The sequence below is a fragment of the Cebus imitator genome, unplaced genomic scaffold, assembly GCF_001604975.1.
Source record: "Cebus imitator isolate Cc_AM_T3 unplaced genomic scaffold, Cebus_imitator-1.0 Scaffold125, whole genome shotgun sequence".
Lineage (NCBI taxonomy): Eukaryota > Metazoa > Chordata > Mammalia > Primates > Cebidae > Cebus > Cebus imitator.
Window position 1 is genome coordinate 2,015,095 of NW_016107440.1, and position 26,337 is coordinate 2,041,431.

Genomic DNA, 26,337 nt, shown 5'->3' on the forward strand with positions numbered 1-26,337 from the left:
CAAAAAGCCCAAGAACCTGCAATTTAACAGTCTCTATGGGAGATTCTTAAGTCATAGGAAGGTTTGACACTCAGTGCTCAGGAACTTCTTAGAGCTGCTGAAGGGATAAACCAGGAGTGATATTGAGACCAAGGGCTGACTCCTGAGATCTGCCCTCAGAGATTCTGGATCAGTAGGTTGGGATGGGACTGATCTGTTTTTTTATCCAGCACTAGGTACGTGGTTCTCATGCCCAGTTCAGACGTGGACTCCACTTTGAAAGACATGGTTCCAAGGATTACATATTTGTACACAGGTGTTTGTGAACCTAAGACATTTTCTTCTCTCACTCAAATTATTATGGAGAAAATTTTTCAGAAAATTGTTCAAGGGAGAGTTTGTGAACATTATTGGCTTATTCTACCAAAAAAAAAAAAAAAAAGAACAATTTTATGTTCTAGAAAAATAACGAATGCATTATTTATGGTAATTAATGGCACCGATAAGATTGTGTGCCTGCTGTGCCTCCCAGGCTCCAGCTGTCCCTGTCGTCCACCTCCTCTCACCTCCACGAAGGCCACTGACCTTCAAGAAGCCCAAGGTGACTGACCTGGCCGGCCTATCCCAACAGCCTCATTGTCAATCCATCTTCTTTAACCCTTGCCCCTCATAAGCCTTGTTAGTCTCTATTAAGGTAAGCTGGAATTGAGTCTAAAGGCTGGAATTCACTCATAGCCAAAAGATATCTAGTTTCTATAGGTAACATCTTTAGCAGAAAATAAACACACACCAATCTCTGCCTTTAAAAAAGCATGCGAAAAAAAAAAAAAAGAAACAGCATGCAGGTGTTCATTAAGAACATGGAACAGTAATACATTCCCATGCTAGCTAATGTATAGAACTACTATAGTTCTATCCAGCAGCTACATTAAGTAGATTAATAATTACAGAGATTTCTCATCTTCATCTGCTGTACAATTTTTGTTTACTGGAATTCATGGACTCTACATCAGCAAAGCATTATTTTGAGCTAGTTCCTGGGGCATGGAAGTAGCTTTGGTTTTCTACAACTGAATAATGAGCTTTTATTTTTCTCCTGGAACTCTACATATATAGCAGTCCTTCATAAATATACTATTAGTAGAAAAGCTCACGTGACGTCATCAAATTTCCTACAGTGATCTTTTCTCACTGGAAGAAATGTTTATGGTTTGTTCTGTGGGGGGAAATAACACCATAGGATATGATATATAATTGAATAATTACAAGGATTTATAATAATGAAAAGCATTGGTCGTTGTAAATGTCTGGTAGCATAGCATGCACTGTGGGTTGTGGAATAGAAGCGAGAGCCACATCACAGATGCTTGGCCATACAGACCAGGCATTGCATGGCATCATCTGCAGGTAGCTCTGCGCTGCCTCAGATATTCAAAGAGCCATTTGTGATTGTGCTTCAGAGTACGTAATACATAGCTCTAGGTTCGTTCTTTTCTTTCTCTCTTTTTCTCTTTTTCTTTCTATCTCTTTCTTTTCTTTTCTTTTCCCTTCCCATCCCTACCCCTCCCTTCCCTTCCCTTCATCCTTTCTTCCACAGTGTCCGTCTTAACAACAACAAAAAAAAGCCATCTTCAACATGTACTTTTTTGATATTCCTAAAATGATACAAATATGGCAATGCAAAAAATGTTAACTTCCATAAAATGGAGAGGGTTTTAAAAATTTAGGATTTTTAAATCCTAAATTTAAAAATTTTCTGTGTACGTACTTCTGGATTGTACTTTCAGATAGTTATATCCCCCGGGCAAACCTGTTTTTTGCTTTCATGACTTAATAGTTATATCCCCCGGGCAAACCTGTTTTTTGCTTTCGTGACTTACATTCTTTACTGCTAAGATTATATTATATATTGATTTTTTTGGAATTCTAAATTTATTTTAAAAGCAATACTACTTCATACATTTTCACTCTGGTCTCCCCACCCTCAAATTGATTAAAGGTGGCTTTATTTTGAAATTCACCTCTTTTACTGTAAGTTATGTGCAAACTTAATTTTGAGCCTGGGGTTTGGCAGAGAGGTTTAAATAAAAATAAACATTGAATTGGTTACCAGTTTTACATTTGTGGCCCCTCACCACCACTTTTTTTTTGACAGTGTCGAGACGTGAGAACCAGAGAAGTTGGAATCCAAGAAATTCATCACAAAGTACGGCCATACCAGGTTAGTCTCTTCATTTTGTAAGGGACCGGGTCCTGTCCTTATATCATTGCCAAGCCTGGGCCCACATGTTTTTACCAAGGACAGAGCCCCAGAAGTGAATAACTAAGAGCAGAGACTAACAGGATTAGATACCAGTGTCAAGCCATGAAAGCCAAATAGGAGAATTCTAGAAGAGCCAGGTTAGGAAAACGAAGTCTGAACCTCATTCTAGCCCAGCACTGTCCAGTGGAACTTTCTGCAGTGTTGTGTATGTTCTGTGATCTGAGCTATACAATATGGTGACTGCTGAGCACTTGAAATATGGCTTATACAGATGAGGAACTAAATCTTTAATTTTAATTAATTTAATTATAAATAGTCCCCCGTGACTACAAGCTCCATTTGGGAAGAGCATGGTATGGTCTGCTTCTCTCTATATGTGTAACTGTTCAACGGTTTCCCAGTGGTGATAAGCGAATGAATAGATCAGCCCTTATCTACAGGGGCTCCGCAAGAATTAAGTGTAATGCCTTAAGGCATTCATGGTATGCACTGAATTAACTTCTCTCTTATACTTGTATAATGTCTAGCTGTATGCCAAATTTTCTGTAGGATTTGATTGTCTTGTAGAGCTCCATTTGAGAAAGGCTGGAATCATTTGATCTCTGCATTGTTTCTGTTCTCAGCACGAATTACTTAGTTGACATTTTTCACATTTAGGACCTTTTGAGGGAAAAAGTAGACCCAACACAATTTGTGTGGTTCAGCTATTTAGCAAACATTATTGAGAAGGAATGTGTGTTAGTCTGAATTGTTCATCTCACTCTGGTTACCTTCTGCCCATTTACTGAGTGTTTCTGGGTGTGGCCATGTCCATGTGTATACCTCTCTCTGTGTACGCATATTGTTACATATGGCTTCTCTTTAGGCAAAGTACAAGAGCCATTTGTACAGTGAGCTGAAGAGCCAAGAGCCTGTGCAGACTGCTACCACAGAGCTTCCTCCAAGAAGCTACACTCCATGGTTTAATTTTCTTTAACCTGTTAATCCCATAATTGTGCATATTTTAAGTGCCCTGTGGGATCCCATACTTCCTGGAAATTTCATCAAGGTGCAGGTGACTAGCATCACATTTTTCTTCCCCAAAGATATATTTCAGTGGCGGCGATAAGGACTAGAAGGTGAAACCCAGACCATTCAGCCACTGACAGTTTTGAGGCAAACGGGTGCTCCTGAGAGCTACACATGTGACAGGTGTGAACTTTTACATTAGAGACTCTTCATGGAGAGTTGAATGTGTGGAAGCCTTTACTGAGTTGGATCTCTGTAAGAGCCTCAAGGTTAATGAAGTTCAAGTACTTGTGAAATTATACAGTTGTTTTCCTTTTATAGTAGTCCAAGAATAAAGTGTGAACTTTAATCTTGGTGCTATTTGAGAGTAGACAAGTAAAAGGAAACATAATTAGTGATTATACATTCCTTATCTCTAACTAGATATTAGCCTAAATCAATACAGACAGTTATAAAAATGAATTTGGTTCTTTAATTTTGAATATTTTTTGTGGCCTTTTACTAAACAGGTTGAATTGGTAAGGAGAGATTATGTTGCAAATGGTGGCTGGGAAACATTCTTGTCGTACGAAGACCCAGATCAAGACATTTTGATTGGACTCCTTCGATTACGCAAGTGTTCAGAGGAAACCTTCCGTTTTGAACTGGGGGGAGGTGTCTCCATAGTCCGAGAGCTGCATGTGTATGGAAGTGTGGTCCCTGTGAGCAGCCGGGATCCTACCAAATTTCAGCATCAGGTATCCTGTATTCCATTTCTATTTGACATCTAAGAAACTGCCTAAGTAGGAAAACAGAAAAGGCATGGGGTGAAGAAAGGAGGAGAGGAGAAAGAGAAGCATAGAAACAGAGGAGCCAGCTCCAAAATGGATGATTTAATAATTTTGTTCGGAGATGTTTTCTTTCCAAATTGTACCCTTTTGGGAGGAAAGGACAAACCGAGATTCAGTCTTTTGGAACATATCGGATTGAACCACATGGAGTGCAGTGGTGTGATCTTGGCTCGCTGCAACCTCTGCCTTGAAGGTTCAAGTGATTCTCCTGCCTCAGCATCCCTAATAGCCGGGATTATAGGCGTGCACCACCATGCACAGCTAATTTTTGTATTTTTAGTAGAGATGGGATTTCACCATGTTGCCCAGGCTGGTCCCAAACTCCTGACCTCAGGTGATCCACCATCCTCAGCCTCCCAAAGTGCTGAGACTACAGGTGTGAGCCACTGCGCCCAGCCTGCAAATAGAATTTTTGAAAGAAAGAATGTCTAATACTGGCAATCTCATGTGGGTCAACTTATTGTGGAGTCTAGCTAGATGGTGATGGGAAAGCACTTATGAAATATTGAAACACTTCCTAAGGTTAAGGCATATTATATACATAGGGAAACCCTATGCATTCCTAGACAACCTACCTTAATAATTAACTTTGTAAAATTTCCAGAAAATGAGTTAAAACCTAATGGTGGATATGATATAAGCTCTAAAATGGATGATTTAATAATTTTTCCTGGTTTCTCAACTTGTTTAGAGAGTAGAGCCGTGGCCGGGAGTGGTGGCTCACACCTGTAATCCCAGCATTTTGGGAGGCCGAGGCAGGTGGATCACCTAAGGTCAGGAGTTTGAGACCAGCCTGCCCAACATGGTGAAACAAACCCCGTCTCTACTAAAAATAAAAAAATTAGCTGGGCATGGTGGCATGTGCCTGTAGTCCCAGCTATTCAGGAGGCTGAGGCAGGAGAATCACTTGAACCCAGGAGGTGGAGGTTGCAGTGAGCTGAGATTGAGCCAGAGTGATCTCACCCAATGCACTGAGCCACTGCACTCCAGCCTGGGCAACAGAGGGAGATTCCGTATCAAAGGAAAAAAAAAAAAAGTAGAGAGGTTACTAATAAATAAAAAATGTGTTGCCGGAGACTTCCATCATTTAGAGATTGCCATTAGGCAATATATAAATTATAATATATATATATTATATATAAAATATATTATTACATATAAATTATTATATAAAAGATAAGAGGGAATTACTATCTTCCTGTGTGTAAGGAGGGAATTACTGTCTTCCTGTATGTAGATTACATCATCCACAAAATACCTTTGGTAGCTCTTGTTCAAGGGAATTACTGTCTTCCTGTATGTAGATTACATCATCCACAAAATACCTTTTGGTAGCTCATGTTCAAGGGAATTACTGTCTTCCTGTGTGTAGATTACATCATCCACAAAATACCTTTGGTAGCTCTTGTTCAAGGGAATTACTTTTTTAAATTGTCTGCTACAGTGTACCTTTGGTTTGATTGGTTTCTTTTTCCTTTCTCCAATAATTGGGCTTTTATCACTCTTATTTTAACAGATTTAAGCAACTACTAAAGTATAGCCTTCTTGTTTTATGGACCCCTCTTAATGAACTTCCTTCCTTTTTAATTCCCACTCACCTTTGTTGTTGCTGTATGCAGGGATTTGGCATGCTGCTGATGGAGGAAGCAGAAAGAATAGCTAGAGAAGAACATGGATCCGGGAAAATCGCTGTGATATCAGGTAACTTGGGGAGGGTGAAGTGCATGATTCCTTCCTTTTGAACTTGGCACCACAGTGAAAACTATATTGCTATCCTTTTGCCCCTGTTGATGGTTCTTATGTTCAAAATTGGGCTGAGCTGACTGGCGAAGGACTTGTGCTCAAACAAAATTCACAAAAGCAGTTTAGTGGAATAGAGCTTTCCAAGCACTCTGAGAGTCAGGACCTGTGACCCATGTCCCCTTTTCTGCACTCTCTGTCACCTGGTCACCTCCTCTCGTGCTGTGCCCAGTTACTCTATCTGAGGAAATGGAATTTAATGATACGGACAGGAGGAAATCATGGATGTTTTCCGCTATTGTGGAGATTATCACTATTGTTCAGAAATTAAAATAGAACCTTAGTTGCCAGTACAAGCTGTTTAAAGGCCAAATTCTTGCTCTTTCAGTTTTGTTCTCGGTGACTTGACTGTGGGGAATATCTTTCCCCTGTTTGGGAGTGTACTAGGGAAAAAAGTTTTCCACAGCCCTCTTAGGGTCCCTGTCTGGGTCTGAAAATAAACTGACAAAGACAGATTAACAGGGGAAAAGCATACACGCTTATTTCATATACATTTTATGAAAGAGGGAAGCCTTTGTAAGGAAGTAAAGACCCAGAGAAATGGCTAAACCTGAGTGTTATACAAGTGTAAAGCATGGAAAAATATGACAGAACACAGGAGTTAGAGCCAAGGGTGATAAACAGGGACGTTTAGCAAGGCCTGTTCATTCAGATTCCTTAAGGTGCCCCCCTGCCTACAGAAATGAAGGTGTTCGTTTGCTCCAGGTGGTGTGAGGGCAACTCTCTCATGAGCATCGCATGACCTGCATCAGGAGAGAAGGAAGGGGAGGGTCAGAGGGTCCTTCCTGCATCTGCCATTTTCTGATTCCTTCACCTTAAGATACTCAGTATGCCAAGGCACCATGTTTTGGGGTAGTGTGTTCTGAACCCCATCTGGAGCTTCCCCATTTCTTATCTAGGACAGCAGGTCACTGGGGAAGTGGTCATGAAAAGGAAAACTCGGTGCAGCCTGTGTGAGTGAAGCAAGAAATGGCGTAGACCCCCCTCACATCTGCTGTTTCATACTGTATCCTTACAGACATGGCTGTTCCCAGTAAGAAGCTAACAGGGTGAAAGCCAGGATCAAAATGGAGGTTATTTTCCATCCAGCATGTTTGGTTTCCCATAAGGCTAGTACATTCCTAAAGCTAAAATATGCCTTCTGAGAAAATCATCTCTTCTGAAAATGAAAGTTGAAATGAAGTTTTAAAAAAAAAAAAAATAAGTTGTTGCCAATCAATAAATCAATACCCATGTTCAGGTTTTAATGATTATAATTATGAAAATGTAATGACTCAGGCTCACTTATAATCATTTAGTGTGGTTGAGGTTTTTGGCAGTCTCCAGAGAGAGACCTAAAGCTTTTTTTTTTTTTAACATCTAGCTTTATTATTTTTTTTCTGTTATCTTTCAAAGAAGAGGTAACTAAACAAGGGTCACCTGATTGGCACTGTTACCTGTAATAAAAAAGTTTACCTCTCAACTGCTTAACCTGCGGTTGACCAGGACTACCAGGCAAGGGCCAGACTCACTTGGAACCCCTTTTGCACATGCATCTGTGTAGAGTTGAGAACACCTGAAATTTCCTGGGTCCCTTTTGCCAGATCACTGTCAGTGTTCTAGTAAAGTACTTGATACTTCAGTGTGCCTCCACATCACCTGGAGATGTTGTGAAAATGCAGACTCTGACCCAGTGGGCCTGGGTGGGGCCTGAGAGCCTACTTTTCTTGCCACCTCCCCCGTGATACCTATGCTGTCTTCACACCACACTTTGTACACAAGCAAGGCTTGAGTATTCTCTTCCAAATGTATTCTTTTCAGTCACGGAGATAATGACAACACTCTGATCCTGGCAGTGCTGCACTTAGTCTGGTAATAGTCATGTGACTTTGTGGTGTCTGTGGGAACCTAATCAACGTTAAAACTGAAGAGCATGCACATTCTATCACTGCTCTGCATCATGCCATCTGCCTTCATAACATCTGTGTCTTTTTAGAATGTTGCATGCAGAGAGGACCCCTGACTTGCCTGAGGTCATATCCAGTTGCCCATAAGAGCCTCAGTTTCTGCTTCTTATGAGCGGGGTGATTGCCATTTTCTAAGAGGAAGTCGGCATCTGTCCTCTTTCTGCCATATCTATCTCCCTAGCTTTTTATCATCATCTAAATAATAGCTCCATTTCAGATCATCTGCATGTAGAGTTTCTCAAATAACAAGAAGAGACTTGCTCTGTGTCGGCTGGGACGATAGGTCTACTACTTCATTTCTACCCAAGAGGTTTCTCTTGACCAGGGAGTTTCTGTAGGAACAGCCCTGTAATGCCTTCTTGGAACTCTAGTGAGTTCAGGAGGGAGGATGCCATAAGCATTACTTCCTGTTACCCTGCCTCGAAGCCCCATCATTGCTCTCTATAGGGGAAACTACACAGGCCTTGACTTTCTGTTTGACTTAAGCTCTGGTTACTCTCCAAATGAAAGAACTGAGAACCTGTCTAGATGATGCCTTTTTATTTCTCCAATTTAGTAATCTATTACTCTTCTATGTAAGTTTCTGAATCAGATGCTGGAGAAGTCTATTGGTCAGAACTTCAAGAAGGGCAGATATGAAGAGCTTATTACTATGTCATGGTTTTAGCGTGTTTTTCCGTTTTTTGCATTTTGACTTTGGTTTTTCTGATGTGAGTACAATTACGTGTGTGCATGTGTTTTCGTTTTTAGTAAATAGTTATTCTAAGTTAATCCTTAGAATGAAAATCTCTTTATGGTGTCTGTGGTCTGCATTTTGTCAAAGTTACCTTATTAGATTAGCTGAGAAGAGGCACTGATTTGGGGGCTGGGGGGAGGACAGGTTGCCCAGATTCCATTCCTGCTCTGCCAGTAGCTCTTCTTGTGATCTAGGATAATTTTACCTGCTGGCCCTAGGCCTTTATTTCCTTATTGAAAACAAGTGGATGTGGTTATCCTTTCCAGTTCTCACTCTAGAATTCTACCCCTTAGAATCTTCTTTAGTTCTCAACATGACCAATTTCGTTTTCTTGATTAAACTATAGGTGGGTCCTTTTCTGGTGCCATATTAAGAGACCCTTTAATTTCACAATAGATCTCAGTCTCATTGTAGGCTGGGTGTTTGCTGATGAAAATAGTGCTAGTTTCCCATAGGTAGTTAATCCTGTGGTCTGTGAATAAGTATTAACTTAGGTCACAACCGTTGACACTGTTTGACCTCAGTGTTCTCCTTTTTTTCTGACCTTGTCCTTAGTTTGTGAATCCGTCCTTGTTCCAGCTATTCAGGCTTCTGTATAAATTGTACACAGTCTGTCCTGGCATAGCTAGTAAGCCTGAGTAAGGGAAAGACAGAATCATTTATCATTTTGGTTACTCTTATGTAAGAGTAATGCGTTTAGGTAGAATTTTTTTTAATTGTGTTTTGATTCATTATGACTTTCCTTCATCTTGCCAGGAGATTTTCTCTATAACTTGGGTTTATAATGTTGGATTCTGCCTCTAGACAATATTATTAGCTACACAGTAGATCTGATTTGAGTTACTACAGAAAGACTCTGGGTATTCTTTTTTCCGTATTTAAAAACAAATTGGTTTCTTATCTGTGTTACTTCACTAGATTTTGTTTGTAAGTATACACTGTATTTTATAGCAGATTATCTTTTTAAAAAGACAGCTCCCTTTATGTCTACATGAGAAAATTGAAAACTTTCTCGTATATCAAAATCAAATGAAGCAATTTCTCTTGAAAGAGAAGCCTTTAAGTTTATTCTGTTTTTTCCTTTGTACTGCGTTTCAAAGTGAACCGTCAACCCTAAATGTGAAAATGAAAGCAAAAATGAAATGTTTAGTTTCATCGGCATCAAAATCACCGTGTATCAAGGGGTCACATTTGAAACGAAGAGTGGCATGCAGTGTTGCCCTGCCCTGCAGGAATTTTTGTGTTGGGCTAGGAAACTCTCACCTTCCCCTGGTTGATTGCCTTTGATTGCAGAGGAAGATAAGTTTCTTCCTACTTAGACTCCAGATTAGTTCATCACTCAAGACTAAATACTTCACAGTAAGAAAATATTCTTTTTCTACAAATAAAAATGGACAAATCAGTGTTACAAGAACCATCAGTTTATAAAATAATGTGTAGGCAGGAAATAACAGCTAATTGCTGCCAAATATCTAAGCAATTAATTAGTCCCTATTAATTCCAAGTGGTATCATTTGCCAGCTTAGCCCATATATCTTCTGTCAACACACATCTGTTCAAGGTTGACAAATTGTATTTACTTAAAAACCATGTTTATCTACTTGGATGATCAGCATTCTTTCTTTTAAAAATGTTAAGATGAGCAGTTTTTGTCTCTCCTCTCTCACGATGTAAAGTCCAAGGAATTATACTGGAGAAGCTAACCTCAACATCTGAAACGCCATCACTAATAATCACCATAGAAACAGATCTCTGATGTCACACTGCCCGTACATTTCCAAAAGGGCAAATACAACCGTGATAGTCACTATTTAAAAAGCCATTTAACACCCCCAACAGAATGAGTTTTTTTCTTCTGGCAATTTTGGCTAGGTATCAGAACCAATGGTGTGACTGTTTCAGTTTGCCGAGCTAATTGCTATGCAGCAAGATGAAGAACAGCTATTCCCCAAGCTCCTCTGACTACCTTCGTCATAAGCACTATTCTATTTGTGTCCTTTCAAGTAGAAAATTAATATGGCCATTGGCCAAGAATCGTACAAGGCCGATGGATCGCACAGTAATGGTGAGAAATGAGGAAAAGGTCTGAATGGTTGATGACAGAGAAGTCAGAGACCGATAGCCATTTTGTTTAAATCTATTAAAAAGCCAGAGAAGGGGAGAGGAGAGAAGAATTTAAATATAGGGTGAATAAACGAGTCAGTGTGGAGATAAGATCCTTAATCATGACGGCCTTAGTTATGTGACCCCAAAACTACATCACAGTGTCCGCTGGTCAGAAAATAAATGTACCTGTGCCTTATATAATCCAATATGGCTTTCTAGGACTGCAGTTAGTGGTCTTGTTTGCCAGATCCACTGATTAATAAAATCGTATGTGGGCAGAAAACAGCACTTACTTTGTTGAAACATTTAAACGGCACATGGCTGAGATTTACTTATTGGACCTTCACCCTGTCTCCCAGGCTACTGTACATCTCCCTCAGTTTCAGGGGACGGTAGTTTTATTCCTTGCATTATAATCTAGTTGAAAAGAGGTACATTTGTAACGAGGTTTGTCTGATAATGGGTTCATAATCCTTACCAAAATGTGTGGAAAAGCATTTCTTCATTGTAGCATATCTATTTGCTAATGGATACAGGAAGCCTGCCAAATGCATACCAGTTTGTGCCACCTGCATATGTGTTAATCTGGGACTTACCAGAAAGGAAGGGAAAGAGCGTTTGCCCTTTGTACTCTGTGCTTTAGTCCTTTACATCATTTATCTTTGTGACAAATTATCCCCTAAATGTTCCCTAATTAAATGTACATTTTCTGGTTTATGTAGATTCTTCTGTTCCATTTTGGTATTCTAACAATGATCATATACGCTTCTCTTTTGGTACGTGCCCCAGTAGTATTTTTAAAATTATTATTAATATCTTTTTAAAGACGATACAACATAAAGTATTTACTATAAGAATGCTATTTTTCAGCATCATCATTAGTCAGACTAACATTGATGATATGAAATACTACTTTGGTAGATCATGAATTAGCTGAATGTTTGCTAATTGGTGTCTGATGCAGCTGCACTGTGGCAGCATCATTACATAGCTCCTCCCAGAAATCTGTATTCCATGACTTGACATTTACTCTGTACGTGAATCAGGTATCTGTGTGTAGTATACCTCACATCAAGTGCATTAGACCATGTCTCACTTGGCATCACAGACTGTTAATTAGTACACATGTTTTGAATATTATTGAATAGGCCACTAATGAGCTTCTACTGTTTGGATCTTGGAGGCAACTGAATTTTTTGTGAAGTTTCCCAGGCAGAAGCTAGTGATACGGATTTGGAGTGGCTGATTGGCATTTGAAGAACAGCATTTGGCAAATGCTGTTGCTAATCCCAGGTCCATGCAGTCTAGCCTCTTACGTTTCAGAGTGTGCACATTGAGATCTTGAAGTCCAGCTTCGCTAATGCAGACAAAAATAAATTGATAGACTTTTTCTCCCCATTCTTGTTCTTCTTAGTTTATGGATATAGGGAATGATGGTCTTACACTTTTGCTTAGGAGTAATAGGATTATATCATGTGCTTTCTGATAACATTCCTGAAAGGTCTGGGAACTTTGAGATGAATGACTACCTTTATTTAAAATTAGACACATCACAACACTTGACAGGCTTTTTTTCTGAGGAAGGAAGCTCTCTCCAAAAGCAACCTACCCTGCACTGGTCACCGCCAGCTGTCTATCAGAAAGTCTATTTTCCTAGTTTGTTGCAACACTGACTCTTTATCAATGTCACTTTAATATGAATAGTACTGTTCTTTTCTCTAAATATTTGACATTGCCTTCATTCATTCAGTTTGATAAAGCTTTTCTGTTTTAGATCTGTTAGAGGCAGGGATTTGGCAACTGCTCCTTTGGTGAACAGGTATTACTGAATAATGCTGGAAAATATTGGTCCTGCCTTCCTTAGTAGCAACCAAGATACTAGTTTTGTAAAGCCTTTTAGAGATTTCTGATTCCAACAGAACATATGCAAGGAATTTCTTATTCTTCAGTTGGCCTGGCTTAAGCTGTTGTCTCTGAGCAACAGCTCACATTTCTAAGACAGTGCCTGTTGGACTGAATTGGAGATAGTGCCTGAATTGGAGATAGATTGTGACCTTGGGATAATTCCCTTATGCACCCCATCCTCTACTCCCTAAGCAGGACACTGTCCACTTGGCCACCATTCACGAATGAATTGCTGGGGTTCGGTAGAGCAGTCCCCATGCCCCAGATCTCTACCCTGTGTGATGTTGCCTCACTGCAAATCCTAATAATTAGTGGTTGTTCTGGTTATTTATTATTATGTAACATGCACCCAAATTTTAGTGCTTAAACCACAACCATTTTATATGCTTAATGATTCTGTGGGTGAGAAGCTCAGCAGGCCATAGAAGGGGTAGTTCCTCTCTGTTCCGTGATGTCAAGGGCCTCAGCTGGGGTGGCTTAAATGGCAGTCAGTTGGCTGGGATGGCATGTCTGGAATTTCTTTTCTGATTGGGGCTGTCAACATGTGCAGCTTGGTTCTTGCCCACGTGTCTGCTCCACATGGCTTGGGCTTCTTAATAACATGATGACTGGGTTCTAAGGGGAAGGATCAAAGGCCCGGTCTTAGAAGTCTTAGAATTTATTAGTTATCTGTCATTGTATAATAAATTTCCCCAAAACTTAGTGGCTAAGATAATAAGCATTTATTGTCTCATGGTTTCTATAGCAGGAATCTGAGAGTGACTGAGCTGGGTGCCTCTGACTCAGCATTCTCACCAGGCTGTAGTCAAGGTGTCAGGCGGGGCTGGGGGCTGTAATCATCTCAAGAGTCCATTGGAGTTGAAGGATCCCCTTCCATGTTCACTGTGCAGTTTTTTACAGGCATCGGTCACAAGCTGTTGGTCTTGGGGCTGTGGTTCCTCACCAGGCCTCGTGGGTCCCTTTACATGGCTGCTTGTCATATCATGTGACAGCTTGCCCTCTCAGTGGGAGTGGTCAGAGAGAGAGTGCCCATTCAAGATGGCAACCGTAGTATTTTTATAACCTAATCGCAGAAGAGTGTTAATGAGTCCACCTCACCCTCAGGGGTAAGGGATTACACAAGGCTGTGAATACCCTAGGCAGTGAACTTCGGAGGTCATTTTTAGAGACTGCCTACCACAATGTATCTTCTGCCCAGTTCTTTTGGTTGGAGTCACTGGGCTGGGCTAGATTTCTTTAAAGGGAGAGGAAGTAAATTCCATCTCTGTAAGGGAGAAGGCAGCCATCTTTGGATGCTGTCAACTGCAGTGGTAGAAAACATCTCCATTGCTTTGTGATTAGTAGGCATCCAGTGCCTCTAATACCTTTTCCAAAGGTAGACCCTTTGGGCAGACCTAAATTCATGAGTTCTTGACCCAGCCCTAGTATCAGATTTTCGTATGGTCAGTCATGGCAACACAGTCACACCTCACACTTTCCTAGGCAGAGCTTGGCAGGCCCAACAAAACTCAGCCTGCACCTGACCCTTTGTGTGCCGTCTCTTCCACAAAGACATGCCTCTCTGTTTCCCCTTGCAAGCCTATTTGATACCGGATGCTTTAGGTGCATGTGCTGGCCATTCATTTTTCTTCTAGGTGATGGAACATAGAAGCCTGTCTTTGGGCTGAGGATACATGGTTTCCCTCTGGAGGCTTCCTACCCTTAGCTACTTATTCTCCCCCACAAACACCTGGGGAAATTTTATGCACTGTAAGAATTTTTTTTTTTTTTCATTTGGGGAGTTGATAAGTTGTAACATAGAATTTGCCATTTTAACTATTTTTAAGTATATAGATCCATGGCATTATTTACATTTACAATGTTGTATGACCATCATTATTTCCAGAATTTTTAACACTGTAAATAAACTGTGAACCCGTTAAGCAGTAACTCCAAGCTCCCTCCACAGTGCTCTAATCTACTTTCTGTCTCTGTGAAGTGGAATTGTACAATATCTATTCTTTTGCGTCTGGGTTGTTTCACTTACCGTAATGTCTTCAGTGCTCATCCAAGCTGTAGCATGTCTCAGAATTTGCTTCCTTGTTACGGTGTAATAATATTACATTACATGTGTATACTACATTTGGCTTATCTTCCATCAGTCCCATAAACATTTAGAATGTTTCTGCCTTTTAGCTGTTGTCAAAAGTATTGCAGGGTGTACAAGTACCTGTTTGAGTTCTGCTTTCATTTCTTTTGCATATATACCCGGAAGTGTAATTGCTGAGTCAAATTGTAACTCTTATGTTTAACTTTTTGAGGAGCCACCAAACTATTTTCCATAGTAACTGCACCATTTTTCATTCCCACCCATAGTGCACAAGGATTTCAATTTCTCTATGTCTTTGCCAATACTTAAGATTTTTCTTTTTAATAGCCATCCTAGTGGTATCAAATGGTATTCTGTGGGAGCGGAGTTGACTTCTATTTCCGTAATGATTAATGATGTTGAACGTCTTTGTCATTTTTATCTTCTTTAGATGTCTATTCAGATGTGTTGCCCATTTTTTAACTGGATTGTCTTTTTGTTGTTGAGCTATAGGAGTTCTTTGTATTTTCTGGATATTAGACTAAGATAGGTGATTTGCAAATGTTTTCTTCCATGCTGTGGGTTGCCTTTTCACTTTCTGAAGTTTCCTTTGATGCACAAAAGTTTGTTATTTTAATGAAGTTCAGTTTATCTGTTTTACTATTGTTATTTGTGCTTTTGGTGTTATATTTAAGAAACCATTGCCAAGGCCAAAGACATGAAGATTTTTCTCTATGTTTTCTTCCACTTTATATAAAGTTATAGCTCTCAAATTTAGATCTTTGACCTATTTTGAGTTCATTTTGTATATGACGTAAGAGTCTAATTTAATTCTTTCGCATGTGGATATCCAGTTTTTCTAGCACCACTTGTGAGAGAGACTTTTCTTTCCCCATTGAATACTCTTGGTATCCTTGTCAGAAATCAATTGAAAAGAGAAGTGAAAGTTTATTTCTGGGTTCTTTGTTCTATTTAGTTGGCCTATATGTCTATCTTTACATCAGTACCATACTGTTTTAATTACTGTAACTTTGTAGTAGTTAGGAAGTATGCGTCTCCAACTTTGTGCTTCTTTTTGAAGATTGTTTCTGGCAATCCTGGGTTTTGTGAAATTCCATATGATTTTTCACATGGCTGTTTTTATTTCAGCAAAAACCACTATTGGGATTTTGATAGGGATTGTACTGAATCTGTATATGGCTTTGAGTACTATCATCATCTTAACAATGTTAAGTCTTCCAGTCCATGAACACAGGATATCCTTCCATTTATTTAGTCTTCTTTAATTTCTTTTAGCAGTGTGCCAGAAAGAAATTTCTTTTAGCAGTGTGCCAGTCTTGCACCTCCTTGCTTAAATTTTTAACAAGATATTTTATTCTTTTGATGCTATTATGAGATTTTTTAAATTTTGTTTTTGGATTGTTCATTAGCATATAGAAATAAAACTGATTTTTCTTTTATATTTTGTATGATTGCAACTTTGCTAAATTTATTAGCTCCAATAATTTTGGGTGTGTGTGGATTCTTTAGCATTTTCTACATATAAGATCATGTCATCTTAAATAAAGATAGTGTTAGTTATTCCTGTCCAATTAGGGTGCCTTTTATTTTTCATTCTTGCCTAATTCCCCTGGCCAGAACTTTCAGTACTGTGGTGAAAATGGACAACCTTATATGGTGTCTGATCTTAGGAGGAGGTTTCTGTTTTCCACTATTGAGCATGATACTATCTGTGAGTTTTTCACGTATGGCCTTAACAATGTTAAGGAAGTTCCCTTCTATGCTAATTTATTGGGTGTTTTTATCATGAATGGGTTTCATCAAATGCTTTTTGTGCATTTGAGCTGATTGTATGATTTTTTTCTCCCTTAATTATGTTATGATGTATTACATTGATTTTTATATGTTGAACTCTCCTTGCATTCCAAGAGTAAATACCACTTGGTTGTGGTATGTAATCCTTTTAATATGCTGCTGAACTCAGTTTGCTAATATTTTGTTGAGGAGTTTGGCATCTATATTCTTAAGGGATGATGGTCTGTAGTTTTCTTTGTAGTGTCTTTATCTGGCTTCAGTAACAGGGTAATGCTGGCTTTATAAAATGAATTATGAGGTGTGCTTCCTCTTCAGTTTTTTGCAAGTATTTGAGAAGGATTGGTATTAATTCTTCAGTGTTTGCTATAATTTACCAGTAAAACTGTCTTGTCTGGGCTTTTTCTTGTTGGGACCTTTTTTATTACTGATTCAGTTTCTTATTATAGATTTATGTAGACTTTGTTTCTTTATGAGTCAGTTTTTCTATGTTTCTAGAAATTTCTTTCATCTAGGTTATCCAACATGTTGGTGTACACTTGGTATTCTCTTATAGAATCCTTTTTATTTCTGTACAGTAAGTAGTTATGCCCCCTCTTTTCTGTTTGTGTGTGTGTGTGTGTGTGTGTGTGTGTGTGTGTGAGAGAGAGAGAGAGAGAGAGATTTGAGGCTTCTCTTTCTTTTAACCCAACCTAAGGTAAACATTGCTAGTTTTCTTGATCTTTTCAAAGAATGAACTTTTGGTTTTGATTTTTTTTTTTCTATTCTCTATCTTCACTCTAATCTACTATTTCCTTCCTTCTGCTAGCTTTGGGTTTTGTTTGTTCTTCCTCCCCCGCCACCCCCACTTTAAGTTCCTTAAAGTGTAGAGTAGGTTATTGATTTCAGCTATATCTACTTTCTAAATCCCAAATGTGAGCATATATATCTGCTTTTTTTTAAATGTGAGCATTCACAGCTATAATCTGAGCAATATTTTTGCTGCATCCCATAAGTTTTGGAATGTTGTATTTTGTCTAATTTTCCTTGTGATTTCTTCTTTAGCCCATTGGTTAAGAATGTGTTGTTTAATTTCTGCATATTTATGAGTTTTCCAGTTTCCATCTGTTATTCTAGTTTCACTTCTTTGGGATCAGAAAAGACATTTTATATAATTTCAGTCTTTTTAAATTTATTAAGACACGTTTTCTTGACCTGACATATGATCTATCCTGGAGAATGTTCTGTATGCACTTGTGGAAAATGTACATTCTGCTGTTAGTGGTAGCATGTTCTATATATGTCTGTTAGATTTAAGTGGTTTGAAGTGTTCCAGTTCACTCTTTCCTTGATCATTTGTCTTAATTTTTCTATGTATTGTTGAAAGTAGATATTGAAGTATCCAACTCTTAATGTAGAACTATTTATTTCTCCCTTAAGTCCTGTCAAGTTTTGCTTCATTTATTTTGGGGTTCTGCTGTTAGGTGCATTTATGTGTTTATAATTATATAAATCTTCCGGATAATTGAACATTTATTTATGCATCTCTGACCCTCCCCCATTATGTTGTTACTGTCGCAGATTACATCTTCATCCCTGTATATCCATTAACCTATACTTAAAATTATTGTTTAATGAACTTGCCTTTTAAATAGTAGAGGAAGAAAAGAGGAGTTACAAACCAAAAGTGCAATAATACTGGCTTTTCTGTTTACCTGTGTGATTATCTTAGTGTTATTTTTTCATATAGTTCCAAGTTACTGCCTTTTCTTTCATTTCAGGTTGAATGACTTCCTTTGACATTTCTTGTAGGGCAGGTCTAGTGGTAATAGGCTTACTTAGCTTCTCTTAATCTGAGAATGTCCTAATATCTCTTTTATCCTTCAAGGATAGTTTTGTTGGATATAGAATTCTTGATTGGCAGGTTTTTTTCTTTCAGCACTTTAAATGTGCCATCCCATTGCCTTCTGACCTCCATAGTTTCTAATATCAATTGTTAGTCTCATTGAGGATTCCTTGTATGTGATAACTCATTTCCCTTTTACTGCTTTTAAGAGTCAGGTTTTCAACGGTTTGATTCATATTGTGATCATCATGTGTCTCCTTGAATCTGTCCCACTAGGAATTTGCTGAGCTTCTAGAGTGTAGCGATTCATGTCTTTCATCAGATTGGGGAGTATTCAGCCATTTCTTTAAATATTTTTTTCTACCCTTTGTCTCTCCTCTCCCTCTGAGACCCCAGCAATGCATATATTGGTATGCTTGATGGTATCCCACAGGTCTTTTATTTTTCTACATTAATTTTTCTTTCTGCTCCTCAGACTAGATAAATTCAATTGCATTTTCTTAAAGTTCACTCATTCTGTCTACTGCCTCTTGATAACTGCCGTTGAACACCTCTAGTGAATTTTTTAACTTTTACACATCTCTGTGCCAGATTTCTATTTTTTTTTTATTTCTATTGATACTTCTTCTTTTTAATAGTATTCCCATGATATTCTTTCTTTGTCCATGGTTTCTTATAACTCCTTAGGCATATTTAATGCAGTTGATTTAGTGTCTTTGAGTAGCAATTCCAGTGTCTGGATTTCCTCAGGAATAATTTCTGTCAAATTTTTTTCCTGTGAATGAGCCATTCTTCCCTGTTCTTTGTATACTTTATAATTATATTAAGAACTAGTGAGAGCTACACAATTAGTATAATGTGGTAACTCTGGAAATCATATTCTTCTTCTTCTAATGGATTGCTTTTGAAGTCTGTAATCATGCATTTGTCCAGTGACTTTTCTGCTTTTTATTTATTTATTTTTTTTTTTGAGATGGGGTCTGTCTTGCTCTCTCACCCAGGCTGGAGTGCAGTGGCACAATCTCGTCTCACTATACCCTCTACCTCCTGGGCTCAAACAATTTTCCCACCTCAGCCTCCCTAGTAGCTGGGATTAAAGGCATGTGCCACCAAGCCTGGCTAATTTTTTTGAATTTTTAGTAGAGACAGGTATTTTGCCGTGTTGGCCAGACTAGTCTTGAACTCCTGACCCCAAGTGATCCACCCACCTCGGCCTCCCAAAGTGCTAGGATTACAGGCCTGAGCCACTGTGCCTGACCCTGTCTAGTGACTTTTTCAAACTATTTTTGCAAAGTCTGTGTTCTTCACTGTGTGTGTAGTCACTGAAATTTTTGTTCTTATTTCTGTGATCAGCCTGTGACCTGAGAGGAATTTTCTTAAATGTCTGGTTCAAAAAAAGAAAGGACATGTATCTCTTCAAATCTTGATACACTCCACCAGGGTAGCGAGACAGGGTCAAAACAAAGACAGGTGTCTGCACTGGTCCTTCCAGGAACCTCCAAAGTGAAAATAATGCACAGCCCCCAATATTTGGAGGTCTGAGTCCTTACTGCTCACTCCACTTCCAGCCACCTGCTCCAGGAAAACAGGTCACTGTCCCTGTGGCTACAGTGGAGCTAAGGAATGAGGGATGGTTGGTGGCTTGAGCATGCTGTTCCCTGGGTAAAGTTTGACAGCCTCTTACTCATCAAACACTCCCCTAGTCGCTATAAGTATCTTATTAAGTGCCAGCATTCCAAAACAGTTGGTTCTAATTATTTTTTTCCAGCTTAATCGTCGTTTTAGCAGAAGAATGAATCTCTAAAAAGTCCCACCTTGCCATTTTCCCTCTTGAAGTCTGTATTTAAAGAGACTGTAAATAGAAGGGGCCTGTCTTCCTACTGGGTTCTAAGATGGCACAGTCTAACTTCTGCAGAGACACACTGATGATTTTTGACATTACTAAAGAAGTGAGAATGATGTGTTACACAGCAGACATCCTGCAGTGTTACACTATATTTTTGAATCAGATGATTGTGGGCCATCTTATGTCACATCATGGGCCAGACCCCCTGTTAAGAAAAAAACTTTCTAAGAGCTGTAAGATAACCCACCAACATCAAATTACCATGGTAGTGTCTATTTAGATTGTGTATACCTGCTTTGTAAATGACCTATTTTTATTTTTTTTTCTTACCTTGGTAGACTTTTCAAAATGTATAGAACCAATGTTTAGGCTGCTGGGTAGGAGACTCTCCTGAGATACTCTGTTTCCACAGTGTTGGGGAATAATGTGTACTGTAATGTTAGTTGTAATAACCAACTAACTTGAAAAACTAAGATTATCCATGGCTAATCTTTATTAGCTTTGTGTGATTCTTTTTTTTAATAGAATGGGAAAAATTCTTAAAAGATTTAGGGTTAAATAGTTAATAAATTCATTTTCAAACATTCAGGATAAAAACTTTTTCCCAACTTTTATATCAGTGTGCATTGTTGAAGAGTAAAATATTGCTATCCTATCACGAGATCAATAAGAAATAATAAAGTCTCATTTCAGTAGCAAACGAATGAAACTAATGAATATATTTCCTTGTGTTAATGTTGGTAGACATATATCAAGTAGTCAATAGTTGATTAATTCAACCCAAAAGCAATTAAAAGTTTCTTTAATTTGTTTTTATTTTACTGATTTCTTTTAAACAATTATAAATTATCTCAGTGTTTTGCATCTAATCAAAAAATCAGAAATTTAAGCTTTAAAGGATAGATTCACAAGTTTGGCTGTGAGAATGTGATGTGGCCCCAATTTTAATTCAGTCTAATAACACACTACTAGCAATGAAGGGTAGCCTATATCCTAACAAGTAAGCATCAAAGAACAAGAATGCACCTGTTAACATAGCTAATTCCTTTTCCTGCTTCCGATATGAAAGCATTTAAATTATTAAGCCAAGGTTTTTCTTAAAGAATTCCAAGAAATAAAACTCTTCAATTTCCAGGATTCCAGTACATACTGAGCAAATACTTGATCAATTAAACTTACTTCATTATTTCTTCCTCTATTAAATCACATTAATAATTCCATGGTCTTTGTCCAGTTGGAATCACAACCGTGGTTCACTTGATATTCCATAGACATGAAGAACTGATTTCATTCGCCATTTAAGCAGTCACAGAGTTGAGATTATTTAATCTTGCCTTTTTTCATTTTAAAAGTTTACTGTAAGCTGTAAGAAATAGGAAAGTTTATGAAATGTTAAAGAATGAATTGTTTAATCAACGCTGTGTCTTAGTTCACTTGGGCTGCTATAACAAATAGACTGGGTAATTTATAAATGAGAAATTTCTCATGGTTCTAGAGGCCTCATGACCTACTTGTTACCCAAAGACCTCACCTCTTAATACTGTTGCATTGGGGATTCAGTTTCAACATACAAATTTTGCGGGGGACACACATTCCAACCATCACACTCTGTAATCCCCACTCAGGTCAATAACCAGCATTCAAGAAGTGCCTCTGTTGGTCCTTCCTGGCCGTAATCCCTTTCCTCTTTCTTCCCAGCATCCTGACTTTTTTGGTATTTTCTTTCTGGTTTTTCTACCTAAGTATGTAACCCTTAACGACATAATCTAGTTTTTTTTGTTGTATATTTTTGTTCTGGCTACTTTAGCTCAACATTGCTGTGATGTTGTAGTAGCTGTAGTTCATTTCTTTTCATTGATACATGGGCTTCCATTATGCAGATAGTTAACCGTTTATCTGTTTTAACTCTTGCTGGGTATCTGGGTAGTTTCCAGATTAGGCTTGTGAATATTGTGTATGTATTTTGGGACACATCAAAACATATTTCTGTAGAATGCATACCTAAGAGTGGAATTGCTGGGTTGTAGAGAGTATGTAGATTTAGCTGAGGATTTTGCCAAGTGGCTTTCTAAAATGCTTCTACAACATTTCTCACTATTACAGGAAATGTATGAGTTTCAATTGTTCCGTTCTGATGAGTATGAGTGGCAACTTCTTTGTGGTTTTAATTTGCATTCCCTGATAACTGATGACGTTGACTACCTTTTTATGTGTTTATTGGCCATTTGGTGATCCTCTTCCTGAAGTTGCTGTGTGTGTGTGTGTATGTGTACAGGTTTTCCTAAAATCCACAATTTTTTTTTTTTTGAGACAGAGTTTTGCTCATGTTGCCCAGGCTGGAGTGCAATGGTGTGATACTGGCTCACTGCAACCTCCGCCTCCTAGGTCCAAGCAATTCTCCTGCCTCAGCCTCCCGAGTAGCTGGGATTACAGGCATGTGCCACAACGCCTGGGTAATTTTGTATTTTTTTTTCTTTTTGAGACAGAGTTTTGCTCTTGTTACCCAGGCTGGAGTGCAATGGCGTGATGTCGGCTCACCGCAACCTCCGCCTCCTGGGTTCAAGCAATTCTCCTGCCTCAGCCTCCTGAGTAGCTGGAAGGAATTACAGGCATGTGCCACCACGACTGGCTAATTTTGTATTTTTAGTAGAGATGGGGTTTCTCCATGTTGGTCAGGCCGGTCTCGAACTCCCAACATCAGGTGATCCACCCGCCTCAGCCCTCCAAAGTGCTGGGATTACAGGCGTGAGCCACCGTGCCTAGCCAAGATTTTTTTTGACACAGAATCTCACTCTGTCGCCAGGCTGGAGTGCAGTGGCACCATCTCAGCTCCCTGCAACCTCAGTTTCCCAAATAGCTGGGACTACAGGCACGCGCCACCACACCCAGCTAATTTTTGGATTTTTTGGTAGAGAGAGGGTTTCACCATGTTGGCCAGGATGGTGTGAATCTCTTGACCTCATGAGCCGCCCACCTTGACCTCCCAGAGTGCTGGGCTTACAGGCGTGAACCGCCGCGCCCGGCCAAGATATCATTATTATATAGTTAGTATTCATTTAGATTATACAGTTAGTATTCATTTAGATTTATGGATACAATTGACCCTTAAACGCAGGTCTACTTACACTCATTTCTTTCAACCAAACACAGTTTGAAAACAGTATTTGTGGGCTGTGAAACCTGCATATACAGGAGGCTGACTTTTCATATATGCAGGTTCTCTGTGGCCAACTGCAAGACTTGAGTATGTGCAGATTTGGGTATATAAGGGTGGTTCTGGAACCAGCCCCCGCGCATGCCAAGGACAACTGTGTATTTACCACTTTCTTTGTTCTTCTATGTTTGCTATATGTTTAAAGTATTTTCTTCATTTTTACTGACATGTAGGACTCCATCATGATGTACTGCAGTTTATCTGTTGTACTGTGGATAGATATTTGGGTAGTTTGCACACATTGTTTTCTTTATACCGTTCTTTATTACGAATTTATTTTCTGTTGGTAGCAAGTTGTTCCAGTTATGATTGTAGATAAATGCCTTTATTTTGCATTATTCTTAAAGCAGTGGGCCCCAGCCTTTTTGGCACCAGGGACTGGTTTTGTGGAAGACAATTTTTCTGCAGATGGTGAGGGTCTTGGGGGGATGGTTTCATGATGATTCAAGTGCATTACATTTATTGTGCACTTTATTTCTATTACATTGTAATATATAATGAAGTAATTCTACAACTCATTATAATGTAGAATCAGTGGGAGCCCTGAGCTTATTTCCTGCAACTAAACAGTCCCATCTGGGGACGATGGGAGGCAGTGGCAGATCATCAGGTATTAGATTCTTAAGAGGAGCGCGGTGCAACCTCGGTCCCTTGCTGTGCGGGTCGCAATAGGATTTGTGCTCCTATGACAATCTAATTCCGCTGCTGATCCCACAGGAAGTGGTTACCCCCTCGGGCAGTAATGTGAGCAATAATGTGAGAGTGGCTATAAATGCTGTGTGTCCTGGGGGTTGGGGACCCTTGTCTTAAAGGATGTCTTCACTACGTATAGAATTCTGGGTTTGCAGATATTTTCTTTCAGTGCTTTTGCATCTGTCTTTCCCTTATTTTCTTCCATTTAACGTTGCAGGTAACAAATCAGCTGTCTTTGAGACTATTCCCTCAGGCTACTTCTGTGATTTTTTTAAAAAGTACATTTTTGTTCTTTCAGACTCTCTTTACTGTCTTGGTTTTTCTCTAGTTTTACTAGGATGTTTCTAGGTATGGATTTGCCATTTGGGCTTCCTCGATCAGTAAAGTGGTTTTTAAAATCAGTTCTGTGTGATTTGCAGCCTGTAACACGTGTATATTGACTCTGTCCCATGCTCCCTCATCTCTTTTCCTAGGACCGCAGGGAAACATCTGTTAGACCTATTTATTGTATCTACTGTGTTTCATACCCTCTTCCCCACCAACCTTATTTCTCCAGGCTGAGTTGTCCATAGTTTCTTCTGACTTCGTCTTTCAAGTTACTAATTCAGCTGCGTCTGATCTGCTAGACCCATCCATTGATTGATACATTGGTCCCACACTTTAACCTTTCCATTCCATAATGTCATGTCTTAATGTTTCCTGTTGTTTTTAGACACTGAACCTAGTAAGCACACCTCTTTGTGGTCTGTGTCAAATGTCACATCTGGAGTCCCCGGAGTCTGCTGTTTCTTGTCGTGTCCTGCCTCGCAGTGTACCTCATCATTGTTTATCATTTGCTGAGCATTGTATATGATCATTTGTTTTTAGCAATACTTCAAGACCTGGGTGATGCTAGCTTCCTCCAAGGAAGATCTCTGTTTCCTTTAGCCCGGCATCTCAGAGTCACAGTTGTCTAGGGCCAAGGCTGTGGTTATCTAGAAGATTCCTTTTCCCACCACACCAGTCCCTCCTCAGAGCACTTCAGAATACAGTCCAGAAGAGGGGGTGCTGTGCTGGGGTCCCTGTCTCTTCCAGGCTCTGAATTCAGACCCATATTCCTTCTCCTTGAGCCTTTAAAGCAGTTGCTTCCACACCTCCTAGAGGGTAAACAGCGGGGCGCTGAGGGAGCGATGCTGCTTCTCTGCTTCTGGCGGCCGCAAGACACGCCCGGCATCTCAGCTGCCCTTCCTAGATCAAACACCCCAAGACACACAAGCCTCTACTCCCCTCCGGAAGCTCACACTTTCTCCTTATTCTTAGCCTGACAACTGATAGCTGTTAAGTCTCTGATACTTTTCCAGCAGAAACATTTTAAATTCTGTCCACGTATTTTCACTGTCTTTGGCTGGAGTGTTGCTATTAATGATTTTGTCTGCTATAATCAAGCCTCAAGTTACCTGCTGTCTGAGGTTAAATATTCCCGACTCTTCTGCCCTGCCTCTAGGATCTAGCTTCCACCATCCAGCCTTCTTTGTCACACTTTTCCTCCAAACTCTGTATTGTCGTTCTTGTCATTTTAGAAATGGTGGCCACAATTTATTTAGTTGTTACTGAAAATTATCCCCTTGCCCAGTCGTTCTCACATGTATGTGTAAGCTGAATCTGTTTGCAAAGTTTCTTATTACCTGCCTGGTATCAGACCCTTTGCTGTGGTTTATTCTTCTGTTTCTTACTAAACCATATTATTAAAGTGGAAATAACCACCATGTTTCCGTTTCATCAAAGGACATTGAAAAACTGGACACAGATACAGGAGGTGAGGTGTTCAAGACAAATGGCAAGTCCCTTCTGTACCAGAAAAGAAGGGATGTGCTTTCCCACGCAGACTCAACGTCCAAGACCAGAGTCGGGTGAGCACACCCCATCACACAGGTGCCAGGCACATTAGAAATGCTCTCGGCATGGGTTCTCAATTACTTTTTTTGGAGACAGAGTTTCACGCTTGTTGCCGAGGCTGGAGTGCAGTGGCACAATCTCAGCTCACTACCACCTCTGCCTCCCCGATTCAACGGATTCTTCTGCCTCACCTCCCAAGTAACTGGGATTACAGGCATGTGCCACCATGCCAGCTAATTTTTGTATTTTTAGTAGATGTGGGGTTTCGCCATGCTGATCAGGCTTGTCTCGAACTCCTGATATCAGGTGATCTACCCGCCTGTGCCTCCCAAAGTGCTGGGATTACAGGCGTGAGCCTCTAGCAATGCAATGCCTGGCTGGTGTTTAAATCTTCCTCTATCTTTATAGTCACTCAGCTACCAAGTAGTTTC

At 39.5% G+C, this 26,337-nt stretch overlaps 1 protein-coding gene across 2 annotated transcripts in view; it reads left to right on the forward strand.

Annotated features, from left to right (window-relative positions):
• ELP3 (elongator acetyltransferase complex subunit 3) overlaps positions 1-26,337 on the forward strand; it is a 98,054-nt gene that overhangs the window by 62,590 nt on the left and 9,127 nt on the right. For both annotated transcript variants that reach the window (XM_017540426.2, XM_037742677.1), the window contains 3 exons: positions 2,135-2,200; positions 3,760-3,987; positions 5,700-5,781. In XM_017540426.2, the coding sequence (XP_017395915.1) occupies positions 2,135-2,200; positions 3,760-3,987; positions 5,700-5,781 (376 nt within the window). The remainder of the gene's footprint in view (positions 1-2,134; positions 2,201-3,759; positions 3,988-5,699; positions 5,782-26,337) is intronic.